This window comes from Cynocephalus volans, chromosome 3 (genome assembly GCF_027409185.1).
Source record: "Cynocephalus volans isolate mCynVol1 chromosome 3, mCynVol1.pri, whole genome shotgun sequence".
NCBI classification, from domain to species: Eukaryota; Metazoa; Chordata; class Mammalia; order Dermoptera; family Cynocephalidae; genus Cynocephalus; species Cynocephalus volans.
The window spans coordinates 172503100-172522836 of NC_084462.1; the positions used below are offsets into that span (position 1 = coordinate 172503100).

Below are 19737 nucleotides of genomic sequence, written 5' to 3' on the forward strand. Positions count from 1 at the left end.
TGGCACACTGTATGTGCTCAATAAGTATTAGATATCATTATAATTACAGTGACTTCATTAAACTACTTACCCACCTTAATACTTCCCTGAATTCTTTTAACTGATTATCTGGAACTTCTGTTCTGATGGCTTCCAGCCATTCCGGCATAATACACTCCCATACAGATTGATTGATGACATTGTAGGGGATCAGGCAGAGGATTCGGTTGAGACCTTCCTTCAACTGAGTCACTGTGCTGCAGGACTTATCCCAGTAACCACCAACCTGATGGGAGTTTCCATAGCCACAGGAGATAAGAATAAAACACAGTTGTTACAATTATACTCAAGGACTTCCTAAAGGAACAGGATAAAGACAACAGTTTGGGCTACTCAGGAAGTTCACCAAACATCCACATCTTCTCTGCTCTGGGAAATAACCATGACTGTGACACTAATGTTCTCACTCCACCATCTAAAGATGCTTCGAGCTCAACATCTATAAATCTTCTCAACTGGCTGCCCTCTGGACTCAGAAGCTAGGTTTATAATTTATACCAACCATTAATCTTTGCTTTTCTTTTTGTTTCCTCATTCTAATCTATGCTCTTTTCCCCCTCTGCGGATCTCTTACCTCAGAATTTCTAACCTGAGGCTTCTTTCCACAGCAATCAAACCCTTCTTGTGTGTGTGTGTGTGTGTGTGTGTGTGTGTGTGTGTGTGTGTGTGTGTGTGTGTGTGTGTGTGTGTGCGCGCGCGCGCGCAAAACTTCAAGAGGCATTTCAGCTGGGGGAAATGTGGGGATCCGCTCAAACCCCTAGAGCTGATATAAAGATTATTTTAAAGTGAAAGCATTTCAGCTAAAGAACATGCAGAAGGAAATATTAGCTGAACTTCCATCATCTGACTAAAGCAAAGACTCCAGAAAATATACCTTCATTAATCTCCCTATAAAGAAAGTTTCCTGTGAATTCAGTTGCCATGGAGACGGTCCAGTGCCTGTCCAGCTCCATTAACACCAAAAAGCCTCACAGAACTTTGCATACTTTCTCACTAAAGCCCAGCAAAAACCCTTTGTGGAGTTTGGTATATAAATCTTTTATCTCTGGCTATTCCGGGAGTAATTCATCACTGAGTACTCCCACATGTACTCATAAATAAACCTTGTCTTCTCTCCTATTAATCTGTCTATTGTCACTTAATTTGCAGTCCCCCCATAATTGGACTCTAGTTGGAAAAGTTTTTCCTCCTAACGTAATCACTTCTTCTCATCTTCCAGAAGCAGATTACACCAATCCTTCACTATTCCAAGAGAAACAATAATAGAAAACATATCAACACATTCAAAGAATGCCAGGAAAAGGGAAATTTCCAATACGCAAAAATTCAGTTTTATGAATGTCAGTAGGTGGCACCAAAGAAGAAAGAAGTATACCTCGATAGATGCACAGTTCACTCTGAATCCTGGAAATTGAATAAAATCTACTCCTTTAGATGATCTGTGTTCTGTTTTATCCTCAAATGTCCTATCTTAGCACAGTTTTAAACTGAAAACAGCCTCAAGACCTCTTTGCAAGAAAACAAAAAAATCACAAATAATAGTAAAACTTAGAAAATACATTGAAAAAATGTCAGTTATTGCTGCCAAAAGCTGGTTCTGGGCATCCACCTTTCCAGGCTAGACATAAATTCTACTATATTCAAAAAACATGGGGTCTTTCCAGTTGTTTGACTGAAATCTGTGATCCACTGAGGCAGAAGCAAGAGGATAAGCAACAGAGAAATTTGTCCTGTAAGCCAGAGGAAAAAGAGCATTTTGGCAGTCCCTGAACCTTTTTGTATTTCATATCTAGAAATATATGGGAAACCACCATGATTTCCCCTAGATGAATGGTAGCCTTTCCAAAGAATGTAAGCCAGAAAAGGACTGAGCTTTAGCAACCTCACAGAAAGGCTTTTGTTGCCGTTGTTTGTTTCTTAATCAAAATATTCAGCAATGTCAAGAAGGAACATTCCCTTAAATTTTTTAAGACACCTCACAAGTTCATCTTTCCATTCTTCCCTATCCCAGATCAACATCAAAGCAGCACATCACCCAAAACTCTGAAACTAAACTCATTTAGCTATATTAACTAAAATAAGGAGAGATGTTCCTCTGCTACAGACACTGATAACACTCTAATGACTATGATAGTGCTTCTCCCACAAGTCCTCATCTCTAAAAAGGTCCAAGCTGTAGACCTCCACTTACCCTGGCAAATTCCATGGGTTTGGGAAGAAGGCACATGACCATGACATCAAAGCGAACATCGCATACTGTCTTCAACCACTTGGTGACAAACTGAGGCTTAAGTTTTTCCACCAAACTTCCAACTTCATCATCCATCATATATGCCGTGGAGTGAAACCACTGAAATACCATGGCCACCAGCCGGGCCAAACTTTCCGTAGGTGTGTTCTCACTCGGTGTGCAAAGGCTCACCTTAAGGCAGATAAAAACCTTGTTCAGCCTCCATTCATCTTTACAAAATTATTACATGTACATTTAAAAGCAAAGAAAAAATTAAAAGTCCCAGATAATCCATTTGAAACAGGCAGTTTCATACATGATGATCACTTATCTAGAAACTGTGTTCCTCTCTACAGGGACACATGATTGCAAAAATAACTTTCCTTCAAGATTTCGCCTTCCAATAAGCATTTTGTCAGCCAAGAAATCTATTACATAATCTGCACTAGATAAATATTTTTAAAAAGTTAAGCTGTCAATATCTTCAGTGAAAAATAATCCTATATCCATTTTAGTTCTAAAATAATCAGATTTAGCTAAGAATTTTGTATCGGTAATAATTTTGACACCATGGAGCCCCCCAATTCACCACATTATAAGTAGACTTTTTAAAACATCAATCATTCTTTTTTTTTTTTGCAGCTGGCCAGCCGAGATCCAAATGCTTGACCTTTGACCTCGGTGTTATAACACCACGCTCTAACCAACTGAGCTAACCAGCCAGCCCAATCATTCATTCTGAAATAATCTTTTATTGAGCATTGTAGCAGGAACTAGGAATACAAAAAATAAATAAAACACTATCTCCACCTTCAAAGAGTAGTAGCTATTCACAGTAGTAGCTATTATGTCATTAGATAATAAGTTCTAGAAGCAAGACATGCTAAATCAACAATTAAATCCCAATTTAATAAAGACTTTTTCAGAGAACTATGTGCAATCATAAAAAAGACGTATCACTATGGGGACTTAACCCATGTCTCCAGTGGGCAAAAACAAAAAGCCTGCTGGCTTCTCTGCAGAACTGGTAAATTCAGCTTCTTTAGGAATTTGGATCTGTACAGATTTGATCTCTACTGAATGAATGTTGCAGTTGAATCTGTCAATTACAATCATATTTCTTGTGTTAGTTTGCCTATAATTTCTCTGGCATACACAGACTTGCCAGAAATATACAAAAAACTCCCCAGAGACTGAACTTTCAAGAAAAATTTCATGTGTATAGATGACGGGACATGAATTATATATAAATTATATTGACTTCAGTATTTGACAATCTACACTAGCAACTTTTCCCTTTGTTTCCTGTCAAAAACATGCATTTGAACTGGTCTAGACCCTGGCACTGTAGGTTTCAACACCTGGCTGTTCATTAAAACCAACAGGGGAGCTTTTCTAAAAATTCCTAAGATTCTGGGATGGGATCTGGGCATTGCTATTTTTAAAAGCTTTCCTAGGTAAATCTAATGTGGCGCCCGGGGTTGAGAGCTCCTGCCCCAGAGTACACAGTCCCGTTGCTAAGGTTCATTTTTCACTATTTACTCCTTTCAAAAGAGGAGGAAAAATTCCACATCAGTGCAATCCTGGAATGAGAAATAAGAGAGTGAATAGTTAACATCTTTTTCTTACTAAGAACCATATTCCAAATTGACTGAGCAGCCTCTGGTCATGTTTGTCATCGTCCTTGTTGTCAAAGTCAGCATTATCCAAGGAATGGTGAGAGGAAGAGAGGCCCAGCTGCCGCCGGCGATTCAGCTCGTATTCCCTCTGCTCGGCATGGAACTCGGCTTCTTTCAACAAGCTGCCAAAGAGGGGTGATTTCAAGTTAGACTACGGAAAAACACATTCTAGATCATGAGCTATTTAGAGCAAGTACTTCACGAGTACTCAGTATCACGGATTGCTCTCCTTTAAATTGGCAGGCATTATACCACGAAGCCTACTGCACTCCCATTTAAAAGATGAACAAACGGAGGCACAAAGAAGCTAATGCCTCCAATGAATTAGAGTCGAGCAGAACAGATGCCTTCTGACTTCTGGTCCACCAACCATCCCACTATAAATCAATGGCTCCCCTGTGTCTATCATGGGGCTAGCGAATTCGTGATACAAGGAGAGATTGAGGAACTTGTACTCAAGTGGAAAAATATTCAGTATTTCAAACACCTGAAAGTGAAGCTATGAAGATGCCTTTTTCAATTTGCTAAACAAGTAACAATTTCAAAACATGATACTCAATGTTGGCAATGGTGCAGCAAAAATCAGCAACTTCATACACACTGCTGACATTGTAAACTCAAATACATGCTTTGAAAAGCAATTTGGTAATGTGTCAAAGCCATTAAAAGATTTATACACCTTTGAGCCCGTCAGCCCACATGTGATAATCCACCCTACCCTAAGAAAATAAAAAATACAGGAACAGCACTATGCACAAAAATATTTATTCTTTGATAAATTATAAAAGAAATCTATTATTTATAAAAGAAATCTATTACAAAAAAGTAGTAGCAATCTAAATATCTAATGGTGGAGGAAAATAAATTGCATCTAGATGAATATTATGTATTTGCTAAAAAATGATAAATATGTAAACTATACAACAACATGGAAAAGAGCTAACAGTCTAATGTTACATCAAAAAGAACTGTGATTGCAGTTATATAAATAAAACATGCATATGAATAAATCTAGAACACAGGCAAAACTGATGATGATGATGATGGCATTATGGCTGATTTTTTTTTTTTATTTCCAAACTTTCCGTAATGTTTTATTTGACAAATATTTATTGCATTTCCACTATATGTCAGCAATTGGGAGGAGAGAAACGAAAAACACTTAGCCCCTGTCCTTAAAAACTTACATTCTAATACTATTTATTTAATTTTTAAAAATCTTGCCTCAATGAAAAGTATACAAAAAGAGAATAAGTCTAGGGGTTATCACGCCGCTTTCTCTGTCATGTGATAGAAGGGAAAAAACAACAGCCTGCAAGTTCTGGCCCTCTCTGACCCCACAGCTTCATGGTTCACCCTAGCACCCAATTACTCGGAGTTCGCCGGCACCTTGCTGTTCCTATGCAGGTAATTTGTGCATGCCACCTTTCCTTCCTCCTGACTGGCTAATGCTGCTCTCAGTCAAGCCAGGCATCCCCAACCCACCCCTTACTCCGACTGGCACCTCCACTTCTTTCCCCTGAGACCCCCTCATTCAGTGCTGTCACTGCACTCACCATACTGGACCACAATTACAATTTTCAAGTAATTTTTCAAGCAATTCAATTTTCATGAGTAATTTGAGGGCAGAGACTGTATTTTATTCCCTTCTGTCTCCCAAGTGCCTGGCACAGTGCCAGACACATAACAGACATTTGATTTACACACACACACACACACACACACACGCACACACACACACACACATATACATATATATGGAATGGATGAATTAAAATATCACTGCAATGTTGTGGGAAGATGAACTGCTAAGCTGAGGGCATCTGAAGTTGGATTAAATTTACTCATCTCACTGTGCAAAGGTTAGTGCAAAGTGAAGGTGATGTTTTCAGGGGAAACTGCTAGCAAAGCGCGTGGTACCTGATCACTGCCTCCACTGCGCAGACCAGCTCCTCGGCACCACATTCCCGGGTGTTGATGGGCGGAGGGGAGGTCTGATAGAGGTGGGTCTCCGCAGCAGCCCCCACTTCATTACTGTGATGATTCGAGTGGCATCTTTTGCAGTACCGAACAGGCCTGTTTCCGTGACGACCACAGCACCCTGCTGAAAAGCAGGTGACAACTGCTCTTCTAACATGGGAACTACAATTCTAGAAGTAAAAAAAAAAAAAAAAGTGAAATCAATTAAAATTGACCACCGAGGTAAACTTGGCTAAGAACTGGAACAAATGGAAACTCAAGGGGCCATCTAAAGTGACGGCACATTTCTAAAGTGTCACTAGTTTCCAAAATGCAGGTTATCTTCTAAGTAGTGAGATTTCAGTCATAGCTAAAAATAAAAGGGAGAAGTGTTTTCTATTGGTGTGAGTGGTAGAAATGCTCTAAATATCAGTAGAACTGTGTTGGAAAGCCATCTGTAAAGTCACCTCAGCTATGGGGGGGACGGAAGTAAGGGAGAAGGCTTTCTGGATTATTTCAATTTAATGTTTCAAGAGTTTTCAGCAGAAATATAAAGAAAAAAAATTAGAACAGTGGTCCAGAGAGAGCACATCACTGCAAATCAAAGTAGGAAAGGAATAATTTTCACTCCCAGAATAAACGCTTTCAAAATTATTTTATCGGCCACTTGAAGAGCAGATTTCCATTGCAGCTTGTCTGTCCTTGCTGCCTTCAAGGACAGGTGGGGGTTGTGCTGCGCTAGGTTGGCCCCAGAGCAGGCCTCTCCACTCCCACCAGAGCTCTCTCTATGAGGACCTAAAGAATACCTCAACTGACACCACAGGGACACACCAAAACACAGCAAGAACCGGTCATAGAATGAGCTATTGACACCAACCACAGAAAAAGAATCAACAGGCAAAGTGATGGAAATGAGACGATAAGAGTAGTGTGTGAGAGGTTCCAAAGTTCAAGGAGGCTATTGTTACAGCTGCCCTGACAAGAGGCAGAGGAGTGTAGCAGCATCCACAGGAAGCAAAAAAATGTGCCCCAGCCCGTCAGAGATGCTGCCACCCCACATTCCTATGAGTCCAGAGAGCGTTTCAGCCTTTCAGCAGGGCTTGTAAAGATGTGAACGCCCCTAATACCCTAAGCCTTTATGAACTCAGCTTGGTGAAGATTCGAGAACCCTCCACGACAGATAAACTGGGGGAAGACAGAAGGAAAAAGGCAAGTACAAGACCTACATCAAAACGCTGACAATGTACTGAATGTCAATGCCCACTTCAGAGCAAGGCTTGTTCCACTTTGGTCCTAGAACAAGGCTGCTGACTCTACACACTAGTTTTGGAAAAATCTCATTTTCTCAACAGGACTCAGAGCACTCAATCATAAAAGCAAGATGGGGATACTCAGGCTACTGTATTTTCAAAAATTTCCACCAGAGAGCATATGCTCATTGTCTTCAGAGTTTAAGATGTTTATAGTTTTTTTTATTAATTATTTTGAAAAAAATCATTTGTTAAAATACAGTGTGTTTCTTCTGTATTGGAAGCCCTCATCTCTTTGGTATCCAAGTCAGCCCTGACTTCTCTAAGTGGGTTATTTTTCTTGCTTTGTGGCCTTTCTCTTTCACACGCTAAGTTCACTCTGGAATCACGTGAATCTTTATTAGTCTGGGGCTTCTCTTGCTCACCCACCAAACCAGTACCAATCTACCAGCAGTGCAGTAGGCACTAAAATATATTCTTAGTATTTATTTCTTCCTTTTGGTTATTGCTGTGGTCTGAATGTTTATATCCTCCCTATCCCACAAATTCTTAGGTTCAAATCCTAGCTTCCAAGGTGATGGTATTAGCAGGTGAGGCCTTTTGGTCTCTGACTTCATGACTGGGATTACTGCCCTCATAAAAGAAGCCCCAGAGAGCTAACTAGTCCTTTCCACCATCGGAGGATGCAGAGAGAAGGCACCATGTATGAGGAACAGGCCCTCCTCACCAGATATTGAATCTGCCAGTGCCTTGATCTTGGACTTCCCAGTCTCCAGAACTGTGAGAAGTAAATGGGTATTGTTTATAAGCCACCCAATTTATGGTATTTTGTCATGGCAGCCCATATGGACTAAGACAGTTATAATTAGTCTTTATTTCTTTGGGATTCTCACTGTTAAATAAAAAAAAATAGGATGTGGATATGGGTTTAGCAGGCAGTTATTAGCTATAATAAAGTCCTGAAGTTGAAGGTCTGCTATTACAAACCCTGTTTTCTACTACCCAAATAACATCCAAATCCTAGTATTGCTCTCAAGTTTTTTGACTTTTTACTGTAGACTTCTTGACTCATTAAATACAAGAAAGGAAACTTCTTTTACCAGAATTGTCTACGAATGATCAATGTGATGCTTTCCTATGGTTTATGTAGAACATAACAAATAAATTTAGATATGCAGAGAAAATAATGCCCACCATCTTTCTGAAAAATTCAGTTGTATAGATAACGTAGACACCAGCTACATCAGGAAGAAATCCTACATAGCTATCTTGTGAAAGCAACAACAACAGGATTTATGAAAGGTCGACTGCACACCTGGTACAATACTAAGTCCTCAAAAAAGTGCTTATTTGCATGGGGCTATTGTTACTCACTGACTGCCTATCTGATTTTTCACTTCTTTCTCCTGTATGTGTTCATATGTATTCAAACTCAAGCAAATAGAGACATATGTATCATGTCTGAGCCCGGTCCCTGCTGTCTAGAGGCACTTCCAGCTTTTTCTGTCAATAGGTAGAGATTATTTCCCCTCCTCTTGAATCTGAGAGGGCTTTGGAGCTTGCTTTGGACCAACAGAATACAGCAGATGTGACACTGTGTGACTTCCAATTTCCACCTCAAGAGGCCTTGCAACTTCCATTCTTGCTATCTTGGGACACTTGTGAACAAGCCCAGGCTAGCCTCCTAGAGGATGAGACACCTTGTGAACAAGCCCAGACTAGCCTGCTGGAGGATGATATGCCTCATGGAAAAAGTATTCAGATGCCCAGTCATTCCAGACATTTCAGCCATCCCAGCTGAGGCCCCAGATATGGGAGTAAGGATATCTGGGACCAACCTGCCCACCAACTAATCATACTTGTAAGTATGAATCCAGCCAAGACCAGAGGAAATGCCCAGTTAATCCCAGCCAAACCGCCAGCCCACAGAATTGTGAACAAATACGAGGCTATTGTAATAAACTATTATGTTTTGTTATGCCATAACTGAGACAGAAATTGACTCCAGAAGTGGGGTACTATCATAAGAAAAGCTGCAAACATGTTGCATTGGCATTGGGATCAGGCAGCAGATATAGTGAAAAGCAAACTGGAAAGGCAAAAAGGAAAGGCAAACTGTCAGTGGAGGACAAAAAAGGCAGTAAGGAAAGTGTCTTTGGAAGCTATAAAAAAGGTGACCTATATTTTACAGTAGTGAAACAACTGGCAAACTGTTGCCTGCAATAACTTGTGAGACAGAAAAGGCATCCAATAAATTTGGGAATGTGACTAAGGAAATTTCCAGGCAGAATGTTGAAAGGGCCAATTATTTTCTGTTAACTGCATTTGATAGAGTATGGAAGGAGATGGGTAAGCTAAAGAGAGAACTATTCAATTGGAAAGCAGAAGCTGGAGGAAATATAGAGCAAACTTTGGAGTGGATTATTATTGAGAATCTGGAACAATTTAGTCCCTGTATGTTAGGTGCTGCTGTAATAAAAACCTAAAACATGAGTCACTGGCTTCATACCAGGCAGCAGGAAGAAGCTAGAAAGGCCTTGAGGAGATGGTTAGTGAAGTCAGATACACCTCAGGGAAGACTTAAAGGAAAGTGAGGAAAATGTTATCAGAAACTGGAAGAAAAGGATATTTGTTATGCAATGGTATAAAGATCAGCTACAACATTGCCCGCATAATGGAAAGTAGGAAATGCATCTAATAAATTCAAGAACTACCTAAGGAAATTTTCAAGCAGTATCGAAAGTACCACCTGGCTTCTTCTAGAGGCTTATAGAAAAATGTGAGAGAAGAGAGATGAACAAAAGAATGAATTACTCTGTTTTCAACTAGAATTTAAAGGGAAAATATTGAGCTGAGGATAGTCTTTCCAGCCCACATATGGTCCTCAAGGTAAGAAAAAATTCCAGGGCACATTAAATCCAGGGCCTTAGCAATAAAATGTGGTCTCAGAGGGAAAAGATGATACCGGTTGCTTGAATATAAAATCCTTTGTAAAGAACTACAGAATTTAATACGGTACATCACAGACTCTCTTAGACAAACAAAAGGCCTTCTAAGGATCTTAAGGGTATATATATACCTCAGCATTCTCTCCATTAAACAATAAGGTTTCCAAAAATCTTAAAGGCATTGTTTCCAGCAGCCTTGCATATATAAAAGCCCATAATGTTTTTAATGGAATTATACCAGTGTGGACTGAAAGTGACAGAGACAGCCCACAAAGAAGACGCTTCTGTACTCCAAACATTTGTGAGCAACAGGTAAGATGATATAACTACTTAGTTGTAAACAGCAGGCTACTATTTATGAGAAAAAAAAAAAAAACGGGCATCTCCCAGAGGGTGGAGACAAGAGCCAAAGTGACCAACTCCCAGGAAGTAGGACTGAGCCCTAAGGGAACAAGTGACATGTACCCTGCTGAATTTCAGAATTTTTAAGGACCAGTGACTATGTGCCTCTCACTCTCTCACTTTTTACACGAGTGTCTATTGCAGTGATCCTATCCCTGTATCACTGTTGTATGTTGACTGTGTGGGAGGCAGATAACCTCTCTCTTTCATCCACAGGTATTCACACAGGTAGAAGCATACAGAAGGAGCCAAACCCAAAGAGCTTCATCCACACCTGGACCTGATTTAGATGACAAGACCTTGGACCTCTAGCCAGGATTTTACACGTAGGAAGAATGTAAATAATTTGTGAAAGTTAAACCCATCAAGAAGTAGGGTTTAGTTTCCCTCCCCTTGAATCTGGATGAGCTTGTGATTGCTTCAACCAACAGAGTATGGCAGAAGTAATGCTTATATGACTCCCGAGGGCAGGTAATAAAAGGACATGCAGCCTCCATATGGCTGCCTTGGAATGTTCTCTATTCAGAAGCTTCCTTATTAGGATTTGCCTCCCAGAACTCTGCCATGATGCCATGAGAAGGCCAAGCCACAAGGAGAGGCCAGGTTGAAGTCTCTAATCAATAGCACCAGCAAAGCCACCCCATCCTAGAGCCCAAACATATGATCTAGAGGCCTCTAGATAATTCCAGTTCCCAAGCCTTCCCAGGTGAGGCACCAGACATCATCAATCGAGACAAGCTATCTCCGCTGTACCCTGTCCAAATCTCTGATCCACAGAATCCACGAACATAACTGAATTGTGGTTGTTTGTGCTGCCGCATTTTGTTTCTTACGTAGTATCTGTATATACTGCATACAATGGTATCTGGAATACCAACTAAAAGTTGATCTGCTTTATCACCTTGTGCCATTAATTCCAAACAATATAAGCAATAACATACTTTTCCCAAAAAATAATCTTTGGTTGGTCAAAGTTCTAAACAATCGCTGTGGTTCCTACTAAGCTTTAATAATGTATCTGAAAGCCCTCAACCCACATGGACTCAGCTGCAAGCATTCATTTTCAAAGTAAACTAGAGAGATATCCCTTAGATGCAGATTCAGCTGGGCATGGTTTGTAAATGTTTACTCCACACACTCCATTTCACTGCTTTGAATTTTAAATACAAATAAATAACTCCAAGTAGTCTCATACAATAACAGAATTGAAATAAATCTTTTCAGTCATGATGTTATCATTTCTTATTTCAAATCTACTGTTCAAATATGGTAATATCTAGTACCAAAAGAGGGAGAGACACAAACTGTGCCCAGAACAAGCTCAAACAATACTGAACTCTCAGGAACTTAATGGAAGTTCTCCAAATTAACTTTCATATAAAATACAATGTTTATTAAAGATGAGCAATAAAAAAGTGCTAATTTAAAACCTACCACTACTAATAATTTTGTCATATAAAAGAGGGAAGTGTTAAAAAATGATCTACTCTGGGTGTCAAATATGTGAGGTATGCCACCAGTGCTGGTACATGCTGATTTAGAAAATAAAACTGTTTCAGATCCTAGTCCAAAGTAAGAAATGGTCTCAAGATAAAGATCAAATCAAGCCTATGCTGTATGACTAGAAGATCTTTTGTTAAGATTTCAGAAAAATATAAGGTAGTGCCTAGTCGAGCCTCTCAGCTAGATCAGGGCTTCAAATCATTTTAAGTGCAGACTGAAATGCCCAAAGTATAGAAAGAACTGTCTCAAAAATAATTACATATTTGGCTTTGGGGGTATGGAACCCCCACAAGAGTCACCAAAAATCCACAAAGTCCTTAGGAAAGTTTTAGGAAATACTAGTAAAAGCACCACCAGCTAAAACTAAAGTAGACAGACACAGTTCAAAATGAAAAGAGGTCTGTGGGACCCCAACTTCCACATGCAGGAAGTACATTTAGTGAGTTACTTAGCTGCAACATGGGTCATTTCTTATTAAAAAGGGAATATGTCTCAGAGAGTGAAGCCAAGAGCTCAGGAGGGCAATAATGGATTAGTTAACTACCCCTAGGAAACAAAGCCAGATCCTAGTCAAGGCACATTTGCTATCCCTGGAGACAGAAGAACTGTTGACGTGCTCATGGCTGGGGCTGCTACAGACCAAGGACTGCTACTTGCTTCCTCTTTCTCTTTTTGGACAGAGTTCTATTGCTGTTCTCCTGTCCCTATCTCACCATTGTGTCTCGGGTGGGTAGGGGGCAGATAACTTTCCTTTTTAGTTCACAGGTCTCTGAATCAAGAGAATTTGTACCCAAGGAGTTCCATCAGTGACCATACCAGAGGCAGATCACAACATGTTAGACTTGAAGCCTGAAGCCATAAATAAATAAGACTTTTAGAGGTCTTGTAAAGTGGTGAGCATATTTTGTATGTGGAAATAACGTAAATAATTATATCCAAAGGGTGAGCTGTAGTAGATTAAAACTGACCACAAAATTCTTGCCACTCCTTCTATAACCAGAAGGATCCTATTTCCCCACTCCTTTATTCTGGGCTGGCCTTGGGGCTTGCTTTGACCGATGGAATGCAGCAGAAGTGATGCAGTGTGACTTCTGAGCTTCAGTCTCAAGGGGTCTTGCAACCTCCTGTCTCACTCTCTCACTGCCACCTTGTGAGAAAGTCCTTATGAGCCTAGCCTCCTGGAGGATGAGACACCTCTTGGAAAGAAGGAGGCCTAGACACCCCAGTCATTCCAAGCATTCCAGCCATCCCAGCTGAGGCCCAGATATGGGAGTCAGAGCATCTTGGACCAGCCAATCCCCAGCCTACCCACCAATTGACTGCAAATACATGCGTAAACCTAAAGCAGTTTATCAGAAGAACTGCCTGGCTGAGCATAGGCCAAATTGCCAATCCACAATTGTGATCAAACAATTAGTTGTTGTTATTAGCCACAAAGTTTTAGGATGGTTTGTTAGGCAGAAGATAACTGAGATGGCTCTCCAAATGTACTTACTCGTGATCAACATCCCAAAAAGTTTAAATGATTTTTACAAGGTCCACATAGGTAGGAGGGAATAGAGTTGGCTGGAACCAAGTATCTCAACCAACTAGTCAAAGTTCTTTCTATAACACCATACAACCTTCTCTTATACTTTTTAACTAGTAAAACAAGAAGAGAAAATTGAAATGGCTTAGAGAAACTGTGATTAAAAGTGGCTAAAGGAAATTTTAAAGGAGGAATCTGCAGCTAGATATGTCATTCATCTCACATATAAATGAATATTTTTCACATATTGTTGGTCTGGGTATGTTTTTGACACATACAAATAGGACTATTTGCACTCCACTTCAACACAATAAAGATTTTTAACATACAAGATACATCTTTTACTAAAGTTAAGTCCCATGAATTGCACTATCATTCAAACCTTTTTGAATTAGACTCATCTCAGAATTATAAATATGCGTTTATTTCAGATTGCTTAACAAAAACATTGTGCATAAGATGGGTGAGCAAAAGCAGAGATGGAAATAGAGATCATTTGGACACAGCAATCTTGCATGCTAAATTATTTCCTCTCCCTCTTCACAAATACAGTGACATATACATACTGGGAAACCATGGTGCAGAAATGAGGCAGATGTCAATGAATGAATTTACATACAAACACAGCAAATCATGCCCCACCACACAGATGGTTTGCTCTTACCTTTTTCTGACATATAGCAGATATTTCAGCTGTAAGGGGAAGGTACACAAAATATCAACAAAGAAAAAGAGCCCATAAGGGCAGCCATGAAGGGGAATTAAAAAAAAAAAAATCTTAGTAACACAACCTCTGGACTTGGCCGAAAGAGCTTTTAACTTGTCTCATAAACTGTCATCTACTTTCATTGGCTTCTATTTTCTTCAGAAAGCATGAAATATATCTCTTTTTTCATCTAGTAGTGATTTTAGAGTTTATGTTCAATGAGGTAAAATATACCTGCATGCTGTAAATATTTCACCTATTCTCACAAGTAATTCTACCTTTTCAGACATGACTTAGAAATCAGATCATGTTAATGCCAACCAACTTTAATCTTATCTCCCCATCTTACAGAGGACAAGATTGAGGACCACTGTGGTTGGATGAGTTCTTTAAGATCGCACAGGCTGTCAGTGGTGGAAGCATACCTAGAGCTAAAATCTCTGGATTCCCTGTTTTCTGCTCTTGCCATCGTACCATGACACTGAGTTGATGTGATATATTTGGAGCATCACCATGGGATGGTCTGCTATATCAAAACTGTAGGAAAAACTTACCAAGTTGGACAACTCAGACTTGAATTATAAATTTATATCAGTCTTAATTAGTGTAAAACCAACTGTATGGTCATTTAAGAGAAAGCAATAGTCAAACCCAATGGTAGACCAGTTGGAGCAAGACTGTCAAACTACTGTCTACTTACAGGATTGACTTTAATGAATGGATAAGAATTCCTTTTAATGGGCATATCAATTATTTCCATGAAAACTGAGGTTTGAGAGTACTTGAAAGTAATTTTGCCAAGAATCTGATAACATTTCTTCTGAAATAGCTCAAAAAATGGACTAACACTTCATTTATATTATAGTCTATGTTACAATTTATTTAGGATCAAAGGTAAATGCCTCCCAAACCCTGTCTGGGAATTATAAAATAGTGAATGTCAAATCGATGATATTCACAACTCAATTTTTAAAACTGGTTTTCTGTAATTAATGGTTATTTAACAGTTTAATATCCTAGAGTCTGTCTTAGATAATCTGAGGTTAGTGTCACATCTCCAGATAAATAAGGAGAAGCTATTAACAATTTTCTTCCAAATATGAACATCATATGAAGATGATAACCATAATTCAGCAACATATCTGATATTTAAAATGTATTATAGGACTTGTCTATGGGTTTTACCTCAGAGCACTAGAAGTTCCCTAATAAAGTGGCTTAATTTAAAGAAAAAAAGTTACGTTTACTTGCACAAGCCCAAATCTTTTTACAGACATTCTTATGTAATTTTCAAAATGTCCCTTTAAAGGATATAGAGGCTGACATTACTGCTCCGTCTTATAGATGGAGAGAACTCACTAAATTAATTTCTCTCTTAAGGTTGAGTTGACCTAACATTAAAACTTAGACTACAAAGAAATTGTGTTATTATCATCAAGCAAAGACCTTCAGTTTTTTGTGTTTCTTTGTTTTTAAAAAGAAAGTTCACAGAATTTAGTTAATGTAGGGTTTTTACATTTTTTTTCCAAATGGACCTTTCATATGAATTCTTTTATAACCTACACCTGAAGTCATATATCAAGTTCTTCCTGTGTCCCTGATCTGCACTCAGTATGCCCCCAGCTTCTTCTACCTTTTGTCTTTCCTCTGCTTTCCTGAGTACTTTCCCTTGTCATTTCAGCCTCCGATTAGGTGGCTAGAACACCTGCTTCTCCCATGTACAAAGGAATGTTCTGTCTGGGACCTACCAGCTTTTAAGGCATAACTTTCAGAACTCTAAGAAAATTCAAGAAGCACTGCAATCTTGTCTTTCCATTGAGATGGGTTAGATATACTTCATCCCCATTTCACTGATGGGAAGACTGAGTCTCAGAGCAATTAAAGCTTTCCCCCAAATCACAGAACTAGTAATAGAGGGCAGGAAAAAGGCCCACTATTCAATTTTCTTCCAGCTGGTATTCCTAACACTCTTTCTGACCTGGCATAGCAACCCATCATTGGCAAAACCTGTTAGATATTCAGAAAACCCCTTAAGACATAGTTCAGCAGGACTTTAGTCATATGGAATCCTAACGCTAACATCTACCCTTAATTTTGGTAGAGATGATACCTCTTCCCTCATTATTAAATGTGTGAGTATCTTTTAAGCAAGATATTTGAAGTAATGCTTCAGATCAATGAATATATGTAGAACATAATACTTTGGTTACTGTCTTTGTAACATAAAATAGTACAAAAGGACATAAATCAACCATGTCATTAGCCATGATTCCTCATTATTCACCCTTTCTGAAGTAAACCGTACCTTGAGGCAGAAGAACATCAATCAACCACTCACTGTGGTCCCTGTAAAGAAAAACAAAATTCATCTTTGAGCTTCATTGAAATGTTACCCTTCCACATGAATGTTATAAACTGCACGCTATTGCTGAAAGGCTTTTAATAGAAAGGAAGTGTAATTAAGAGCACTATCATAATAAATCTTTAAAATGTCTAATGCATTCCAGCTAAATTATAAATTATAGGCATTTCATCATTTTCAGGTATCTTTAAAGGATACTTTCCAGATGATAATTAAGCCAATCAAAATACTGCATGATCTGTACAAAGCTGAGTGTGATTCTGTGAAATTAATAAGCAAAGAGAACCCAGATGATTTATACGTCATGTTTGGAAACCAAGGTTTTCTTTTACATCTGTTTTTCTCTGTGGATTTTTTAACAGGGTTACTTCAAAACTGGAGCTGCTTTATTAAATGAAATTGCTTTCTCATGTCACATGAAGACAAGTATTGGAACTTTTCAAAGCTGCAACCTTCCAAATGAAAGTTTGCTATATGTTAAATAGACAAACTAACCTTTAAAAAAATGCAGAGGGTAGTGGGAAACTTGGGTAATGTAACCAGTTTAAGTCCAAATGATTTTTCTTATCTTCTCTAATCTTGTCCTATTTCCTTTTCTTCAAGGACTTATACCTACCCTGCAATCCTCTCGCTGCATTCTTCACAGAGATATAATGGGGGTGGTTTATCACCCAAGGCTACTGACAGGGAAGGGTCTATACACATCTGAAACACATGAAAAGACAGAATGAACTCTCTTGCTCCTATTTATCACATTTCCTGTAATCTGAGCTCAAATGCTTCAATAATGACAGATATTCAAAAGTAAAGTGGAATAAATATTTCCAGGAAAACTCTTTCAACTTGTAACTGTTTTTCCTGCACACTGGGGATTTAACTGTGGTTAACTGTGCTTTTTCTTTTCTCCTGTCATTTGCAAATTCAAGTAACAGTGTCAAGAAATCCACCCTCACTCCACAAAGATAAAAAAATCATCCTGTTCAATGGCCGTTCAAACCAGCTATATATTACTTGCAGTAATTCCTTCTCTAAAATGGTAAAAACAGTGATATCTCTTTAGGAAAAGGAAAATCTATTATTAAGATTTCAAAGTCATAACATAACAGAATGCTGGCAATAGAGAATTTTACTTCTTAAGTCATGCCTTATTCAGAAAATTTAGCATTAAATCTAACACTGAGTGGTTCGCTTTTTTTATTCCAGAATCTTAGTTCTATATCAATCGCTCGTTTCATTTTAACGTTGTTGTGTTTTTCCTACATGTGACCTATAATTTGTTTACCCCTGCTGTGCCTTGTTTTTTGTGGCTGGATTTTCACTAGCCTAAATACAGAGACAAAAAGTATTAATTTCATAATTCATCATCAGGATACTCCAAATATCTGGATGTTTTAAATCAAGTGAACAAAACATTCAGATGACTAACTGTGTTTTGTGCATTGTATCAGTTTAAATTTCTATGATTTATCAAAGTCATTTTGCATTCTGTTCCTGCCCTTCAAGAAATAATCAATCCATGCTATAGCTGAGTATGCAGTTAATATGCCTAATATACCAATTTTTCTGGAACATCACTGCCTTTTTCCTAAGTTACTTTGACTGATCTGAAGTGGGGAAATGACCCAAACTTTTAACCCAAAAAGTCTATAATTCAAAGTTAAAACTCTGAGGATTTTCAATGATTAAGGAAACAAGAGTTAGAACTGCTAAATTTAAATAATCATCCATCAAAATTTATAGACTACATGTTTCATGATGCTAAAGGCCCAGTGTGAAAAAAGTTTCCTTATATAAGTTTCATTCTTCCTCAGATACAATGAATACTTACTTTCTGGTGTGTTAAATTCAGGGATTGGCAAACTTTTTCTATAAATGACCAGAGAGTAAGTATTTTAGGGTTTGTGGGCCATACAGTTTCTGTCATAACTACTCAATTCTGCGACTGTAGCATAAAAGCAGCCATAGATAATACATAAGCAAATGAGCATAGCTTTGTTCTAATAAAACTTTATTTACAAAAACAGGCGGTGGGCCAGATTTGGCTATGGGTCGTAGTTTGCCGACCCTGTCTTAGATAATTATCTGGGCTCCAAAGTATCTCATAAAGTTGACCTCAAATAGAACCAAGTAAAACCAAAAGGAGAGTGTAATAAGTTCCAACACACTCTCATCCTTAATCCTATCACAACTCTTCACTCTTGCCTAAAAAGCACTTCTTTGCAGCCTGTTGCAACAAAAGTAGATAACACTTTTCTATTTGGAAAATCATTAGTGCCTAGTGATGTAGCTCACTATTATGAAAGTATTCAGTGAGGATTAATCAATTTTCCCCAAGTCTTCTCCATGCAACACATTTAGAAATCCTCTTGAATATTGTTACTATACTCTCTTTTTTAATAAGTCATTAATATCTCTTTCAGGTAAAGATATTTTTCATTGAACTCAAAAGGAGAAGCTATTAGGATGTTAAAACTACAAAGTCTTTAAAGATTAGCTAGTAAAGCACTGACCTTTTGAATGATTACATTAACATAACCCATAAGGTTTGTAACTAGTCAAGTCAGTTCTGTTCTGCTCTGAACAGTTGAGTTTACACCCATACTAATGTGTTCATATCTGTCTGACACATTTAAAATGGTAATTTTTCTGTTTCTAAATATACCACATGACAAATGTAGAGCCTTAGGAGAATGGAGAAAAGGAAAGAAGAAAATTCAAATAACTCATTAACCTTCCATCTCGATACAATCCCTGTAACATTCTAATGAGTATTACTGGTTGTTTTTCAATGTGAATATGAATATATATGAATGTAATTTTTCAATGACAATAGCATCATACTACATGATTTCATAGCTTTCCTTTTTACTCAATATCATTTTGTAAGCATCTGGATGTTGAATACCCTTGACCTGCATAGCGTATGTTGATGGTGTGGGTTTGGGAGTGCTCACATTGTGAAGAAAGAACACCACCAAGCCAGACCTGCCGTACTAAAAATTGGCCCCAGCTCAGGAAGCATTAACAAGTATTAACTACACTTTCTGGAAAGTGTAGAGTAAAAACAGAAAAGGAAGCTCTTTGTGAATTCACAGCTAAAACCCGCAAACACCACTATTCATTGCTTTGTC

The 19737-nt window shown here is 38.4% G+C and overlaps 1 protein-coding gene across 3 annotated transcripts in view; it reads right to left on the reverse strand.

Annotated features, from left to right (window-relative positions):
• Positions 1–19737, reverse strand: part of UNC79 (unc-79 homolog, NALCN channel complex subunit) — a 187150-nt gene that overhangs the window by 118266 nt on the left and 49147 nt on the right. For all 3 annotated transcript variants that reach the window (XM_063091208.1, XM_063091206.1, XM_063091207.1), the window contains exons 6-12: positions 17223–17311; positions 16550–16590; positions 14203–14231; positions 5869–6098; positions 3899–4070; positions 2231–2461; positions 75–265 (exon numbers count right to left, since the gene is read on the reverse strand). In XM_063091208.1, coding sequence (XP_062947278.1) covers positions 75–265; positions 2231–2461; positions 3899–4070; positions 5869–6098; positions 14203–14231; positions 16550–16590; positions 17223–17311 — 983 coding nt within the window. The remainder of the gene's footprint in view (positions 1–74; positions 266–2230; positions 2462–3898; positions 4071–5868; positions 6099–14202; positions 14232–16549; positions 16591–17222; positions 17312–19737) is intronic.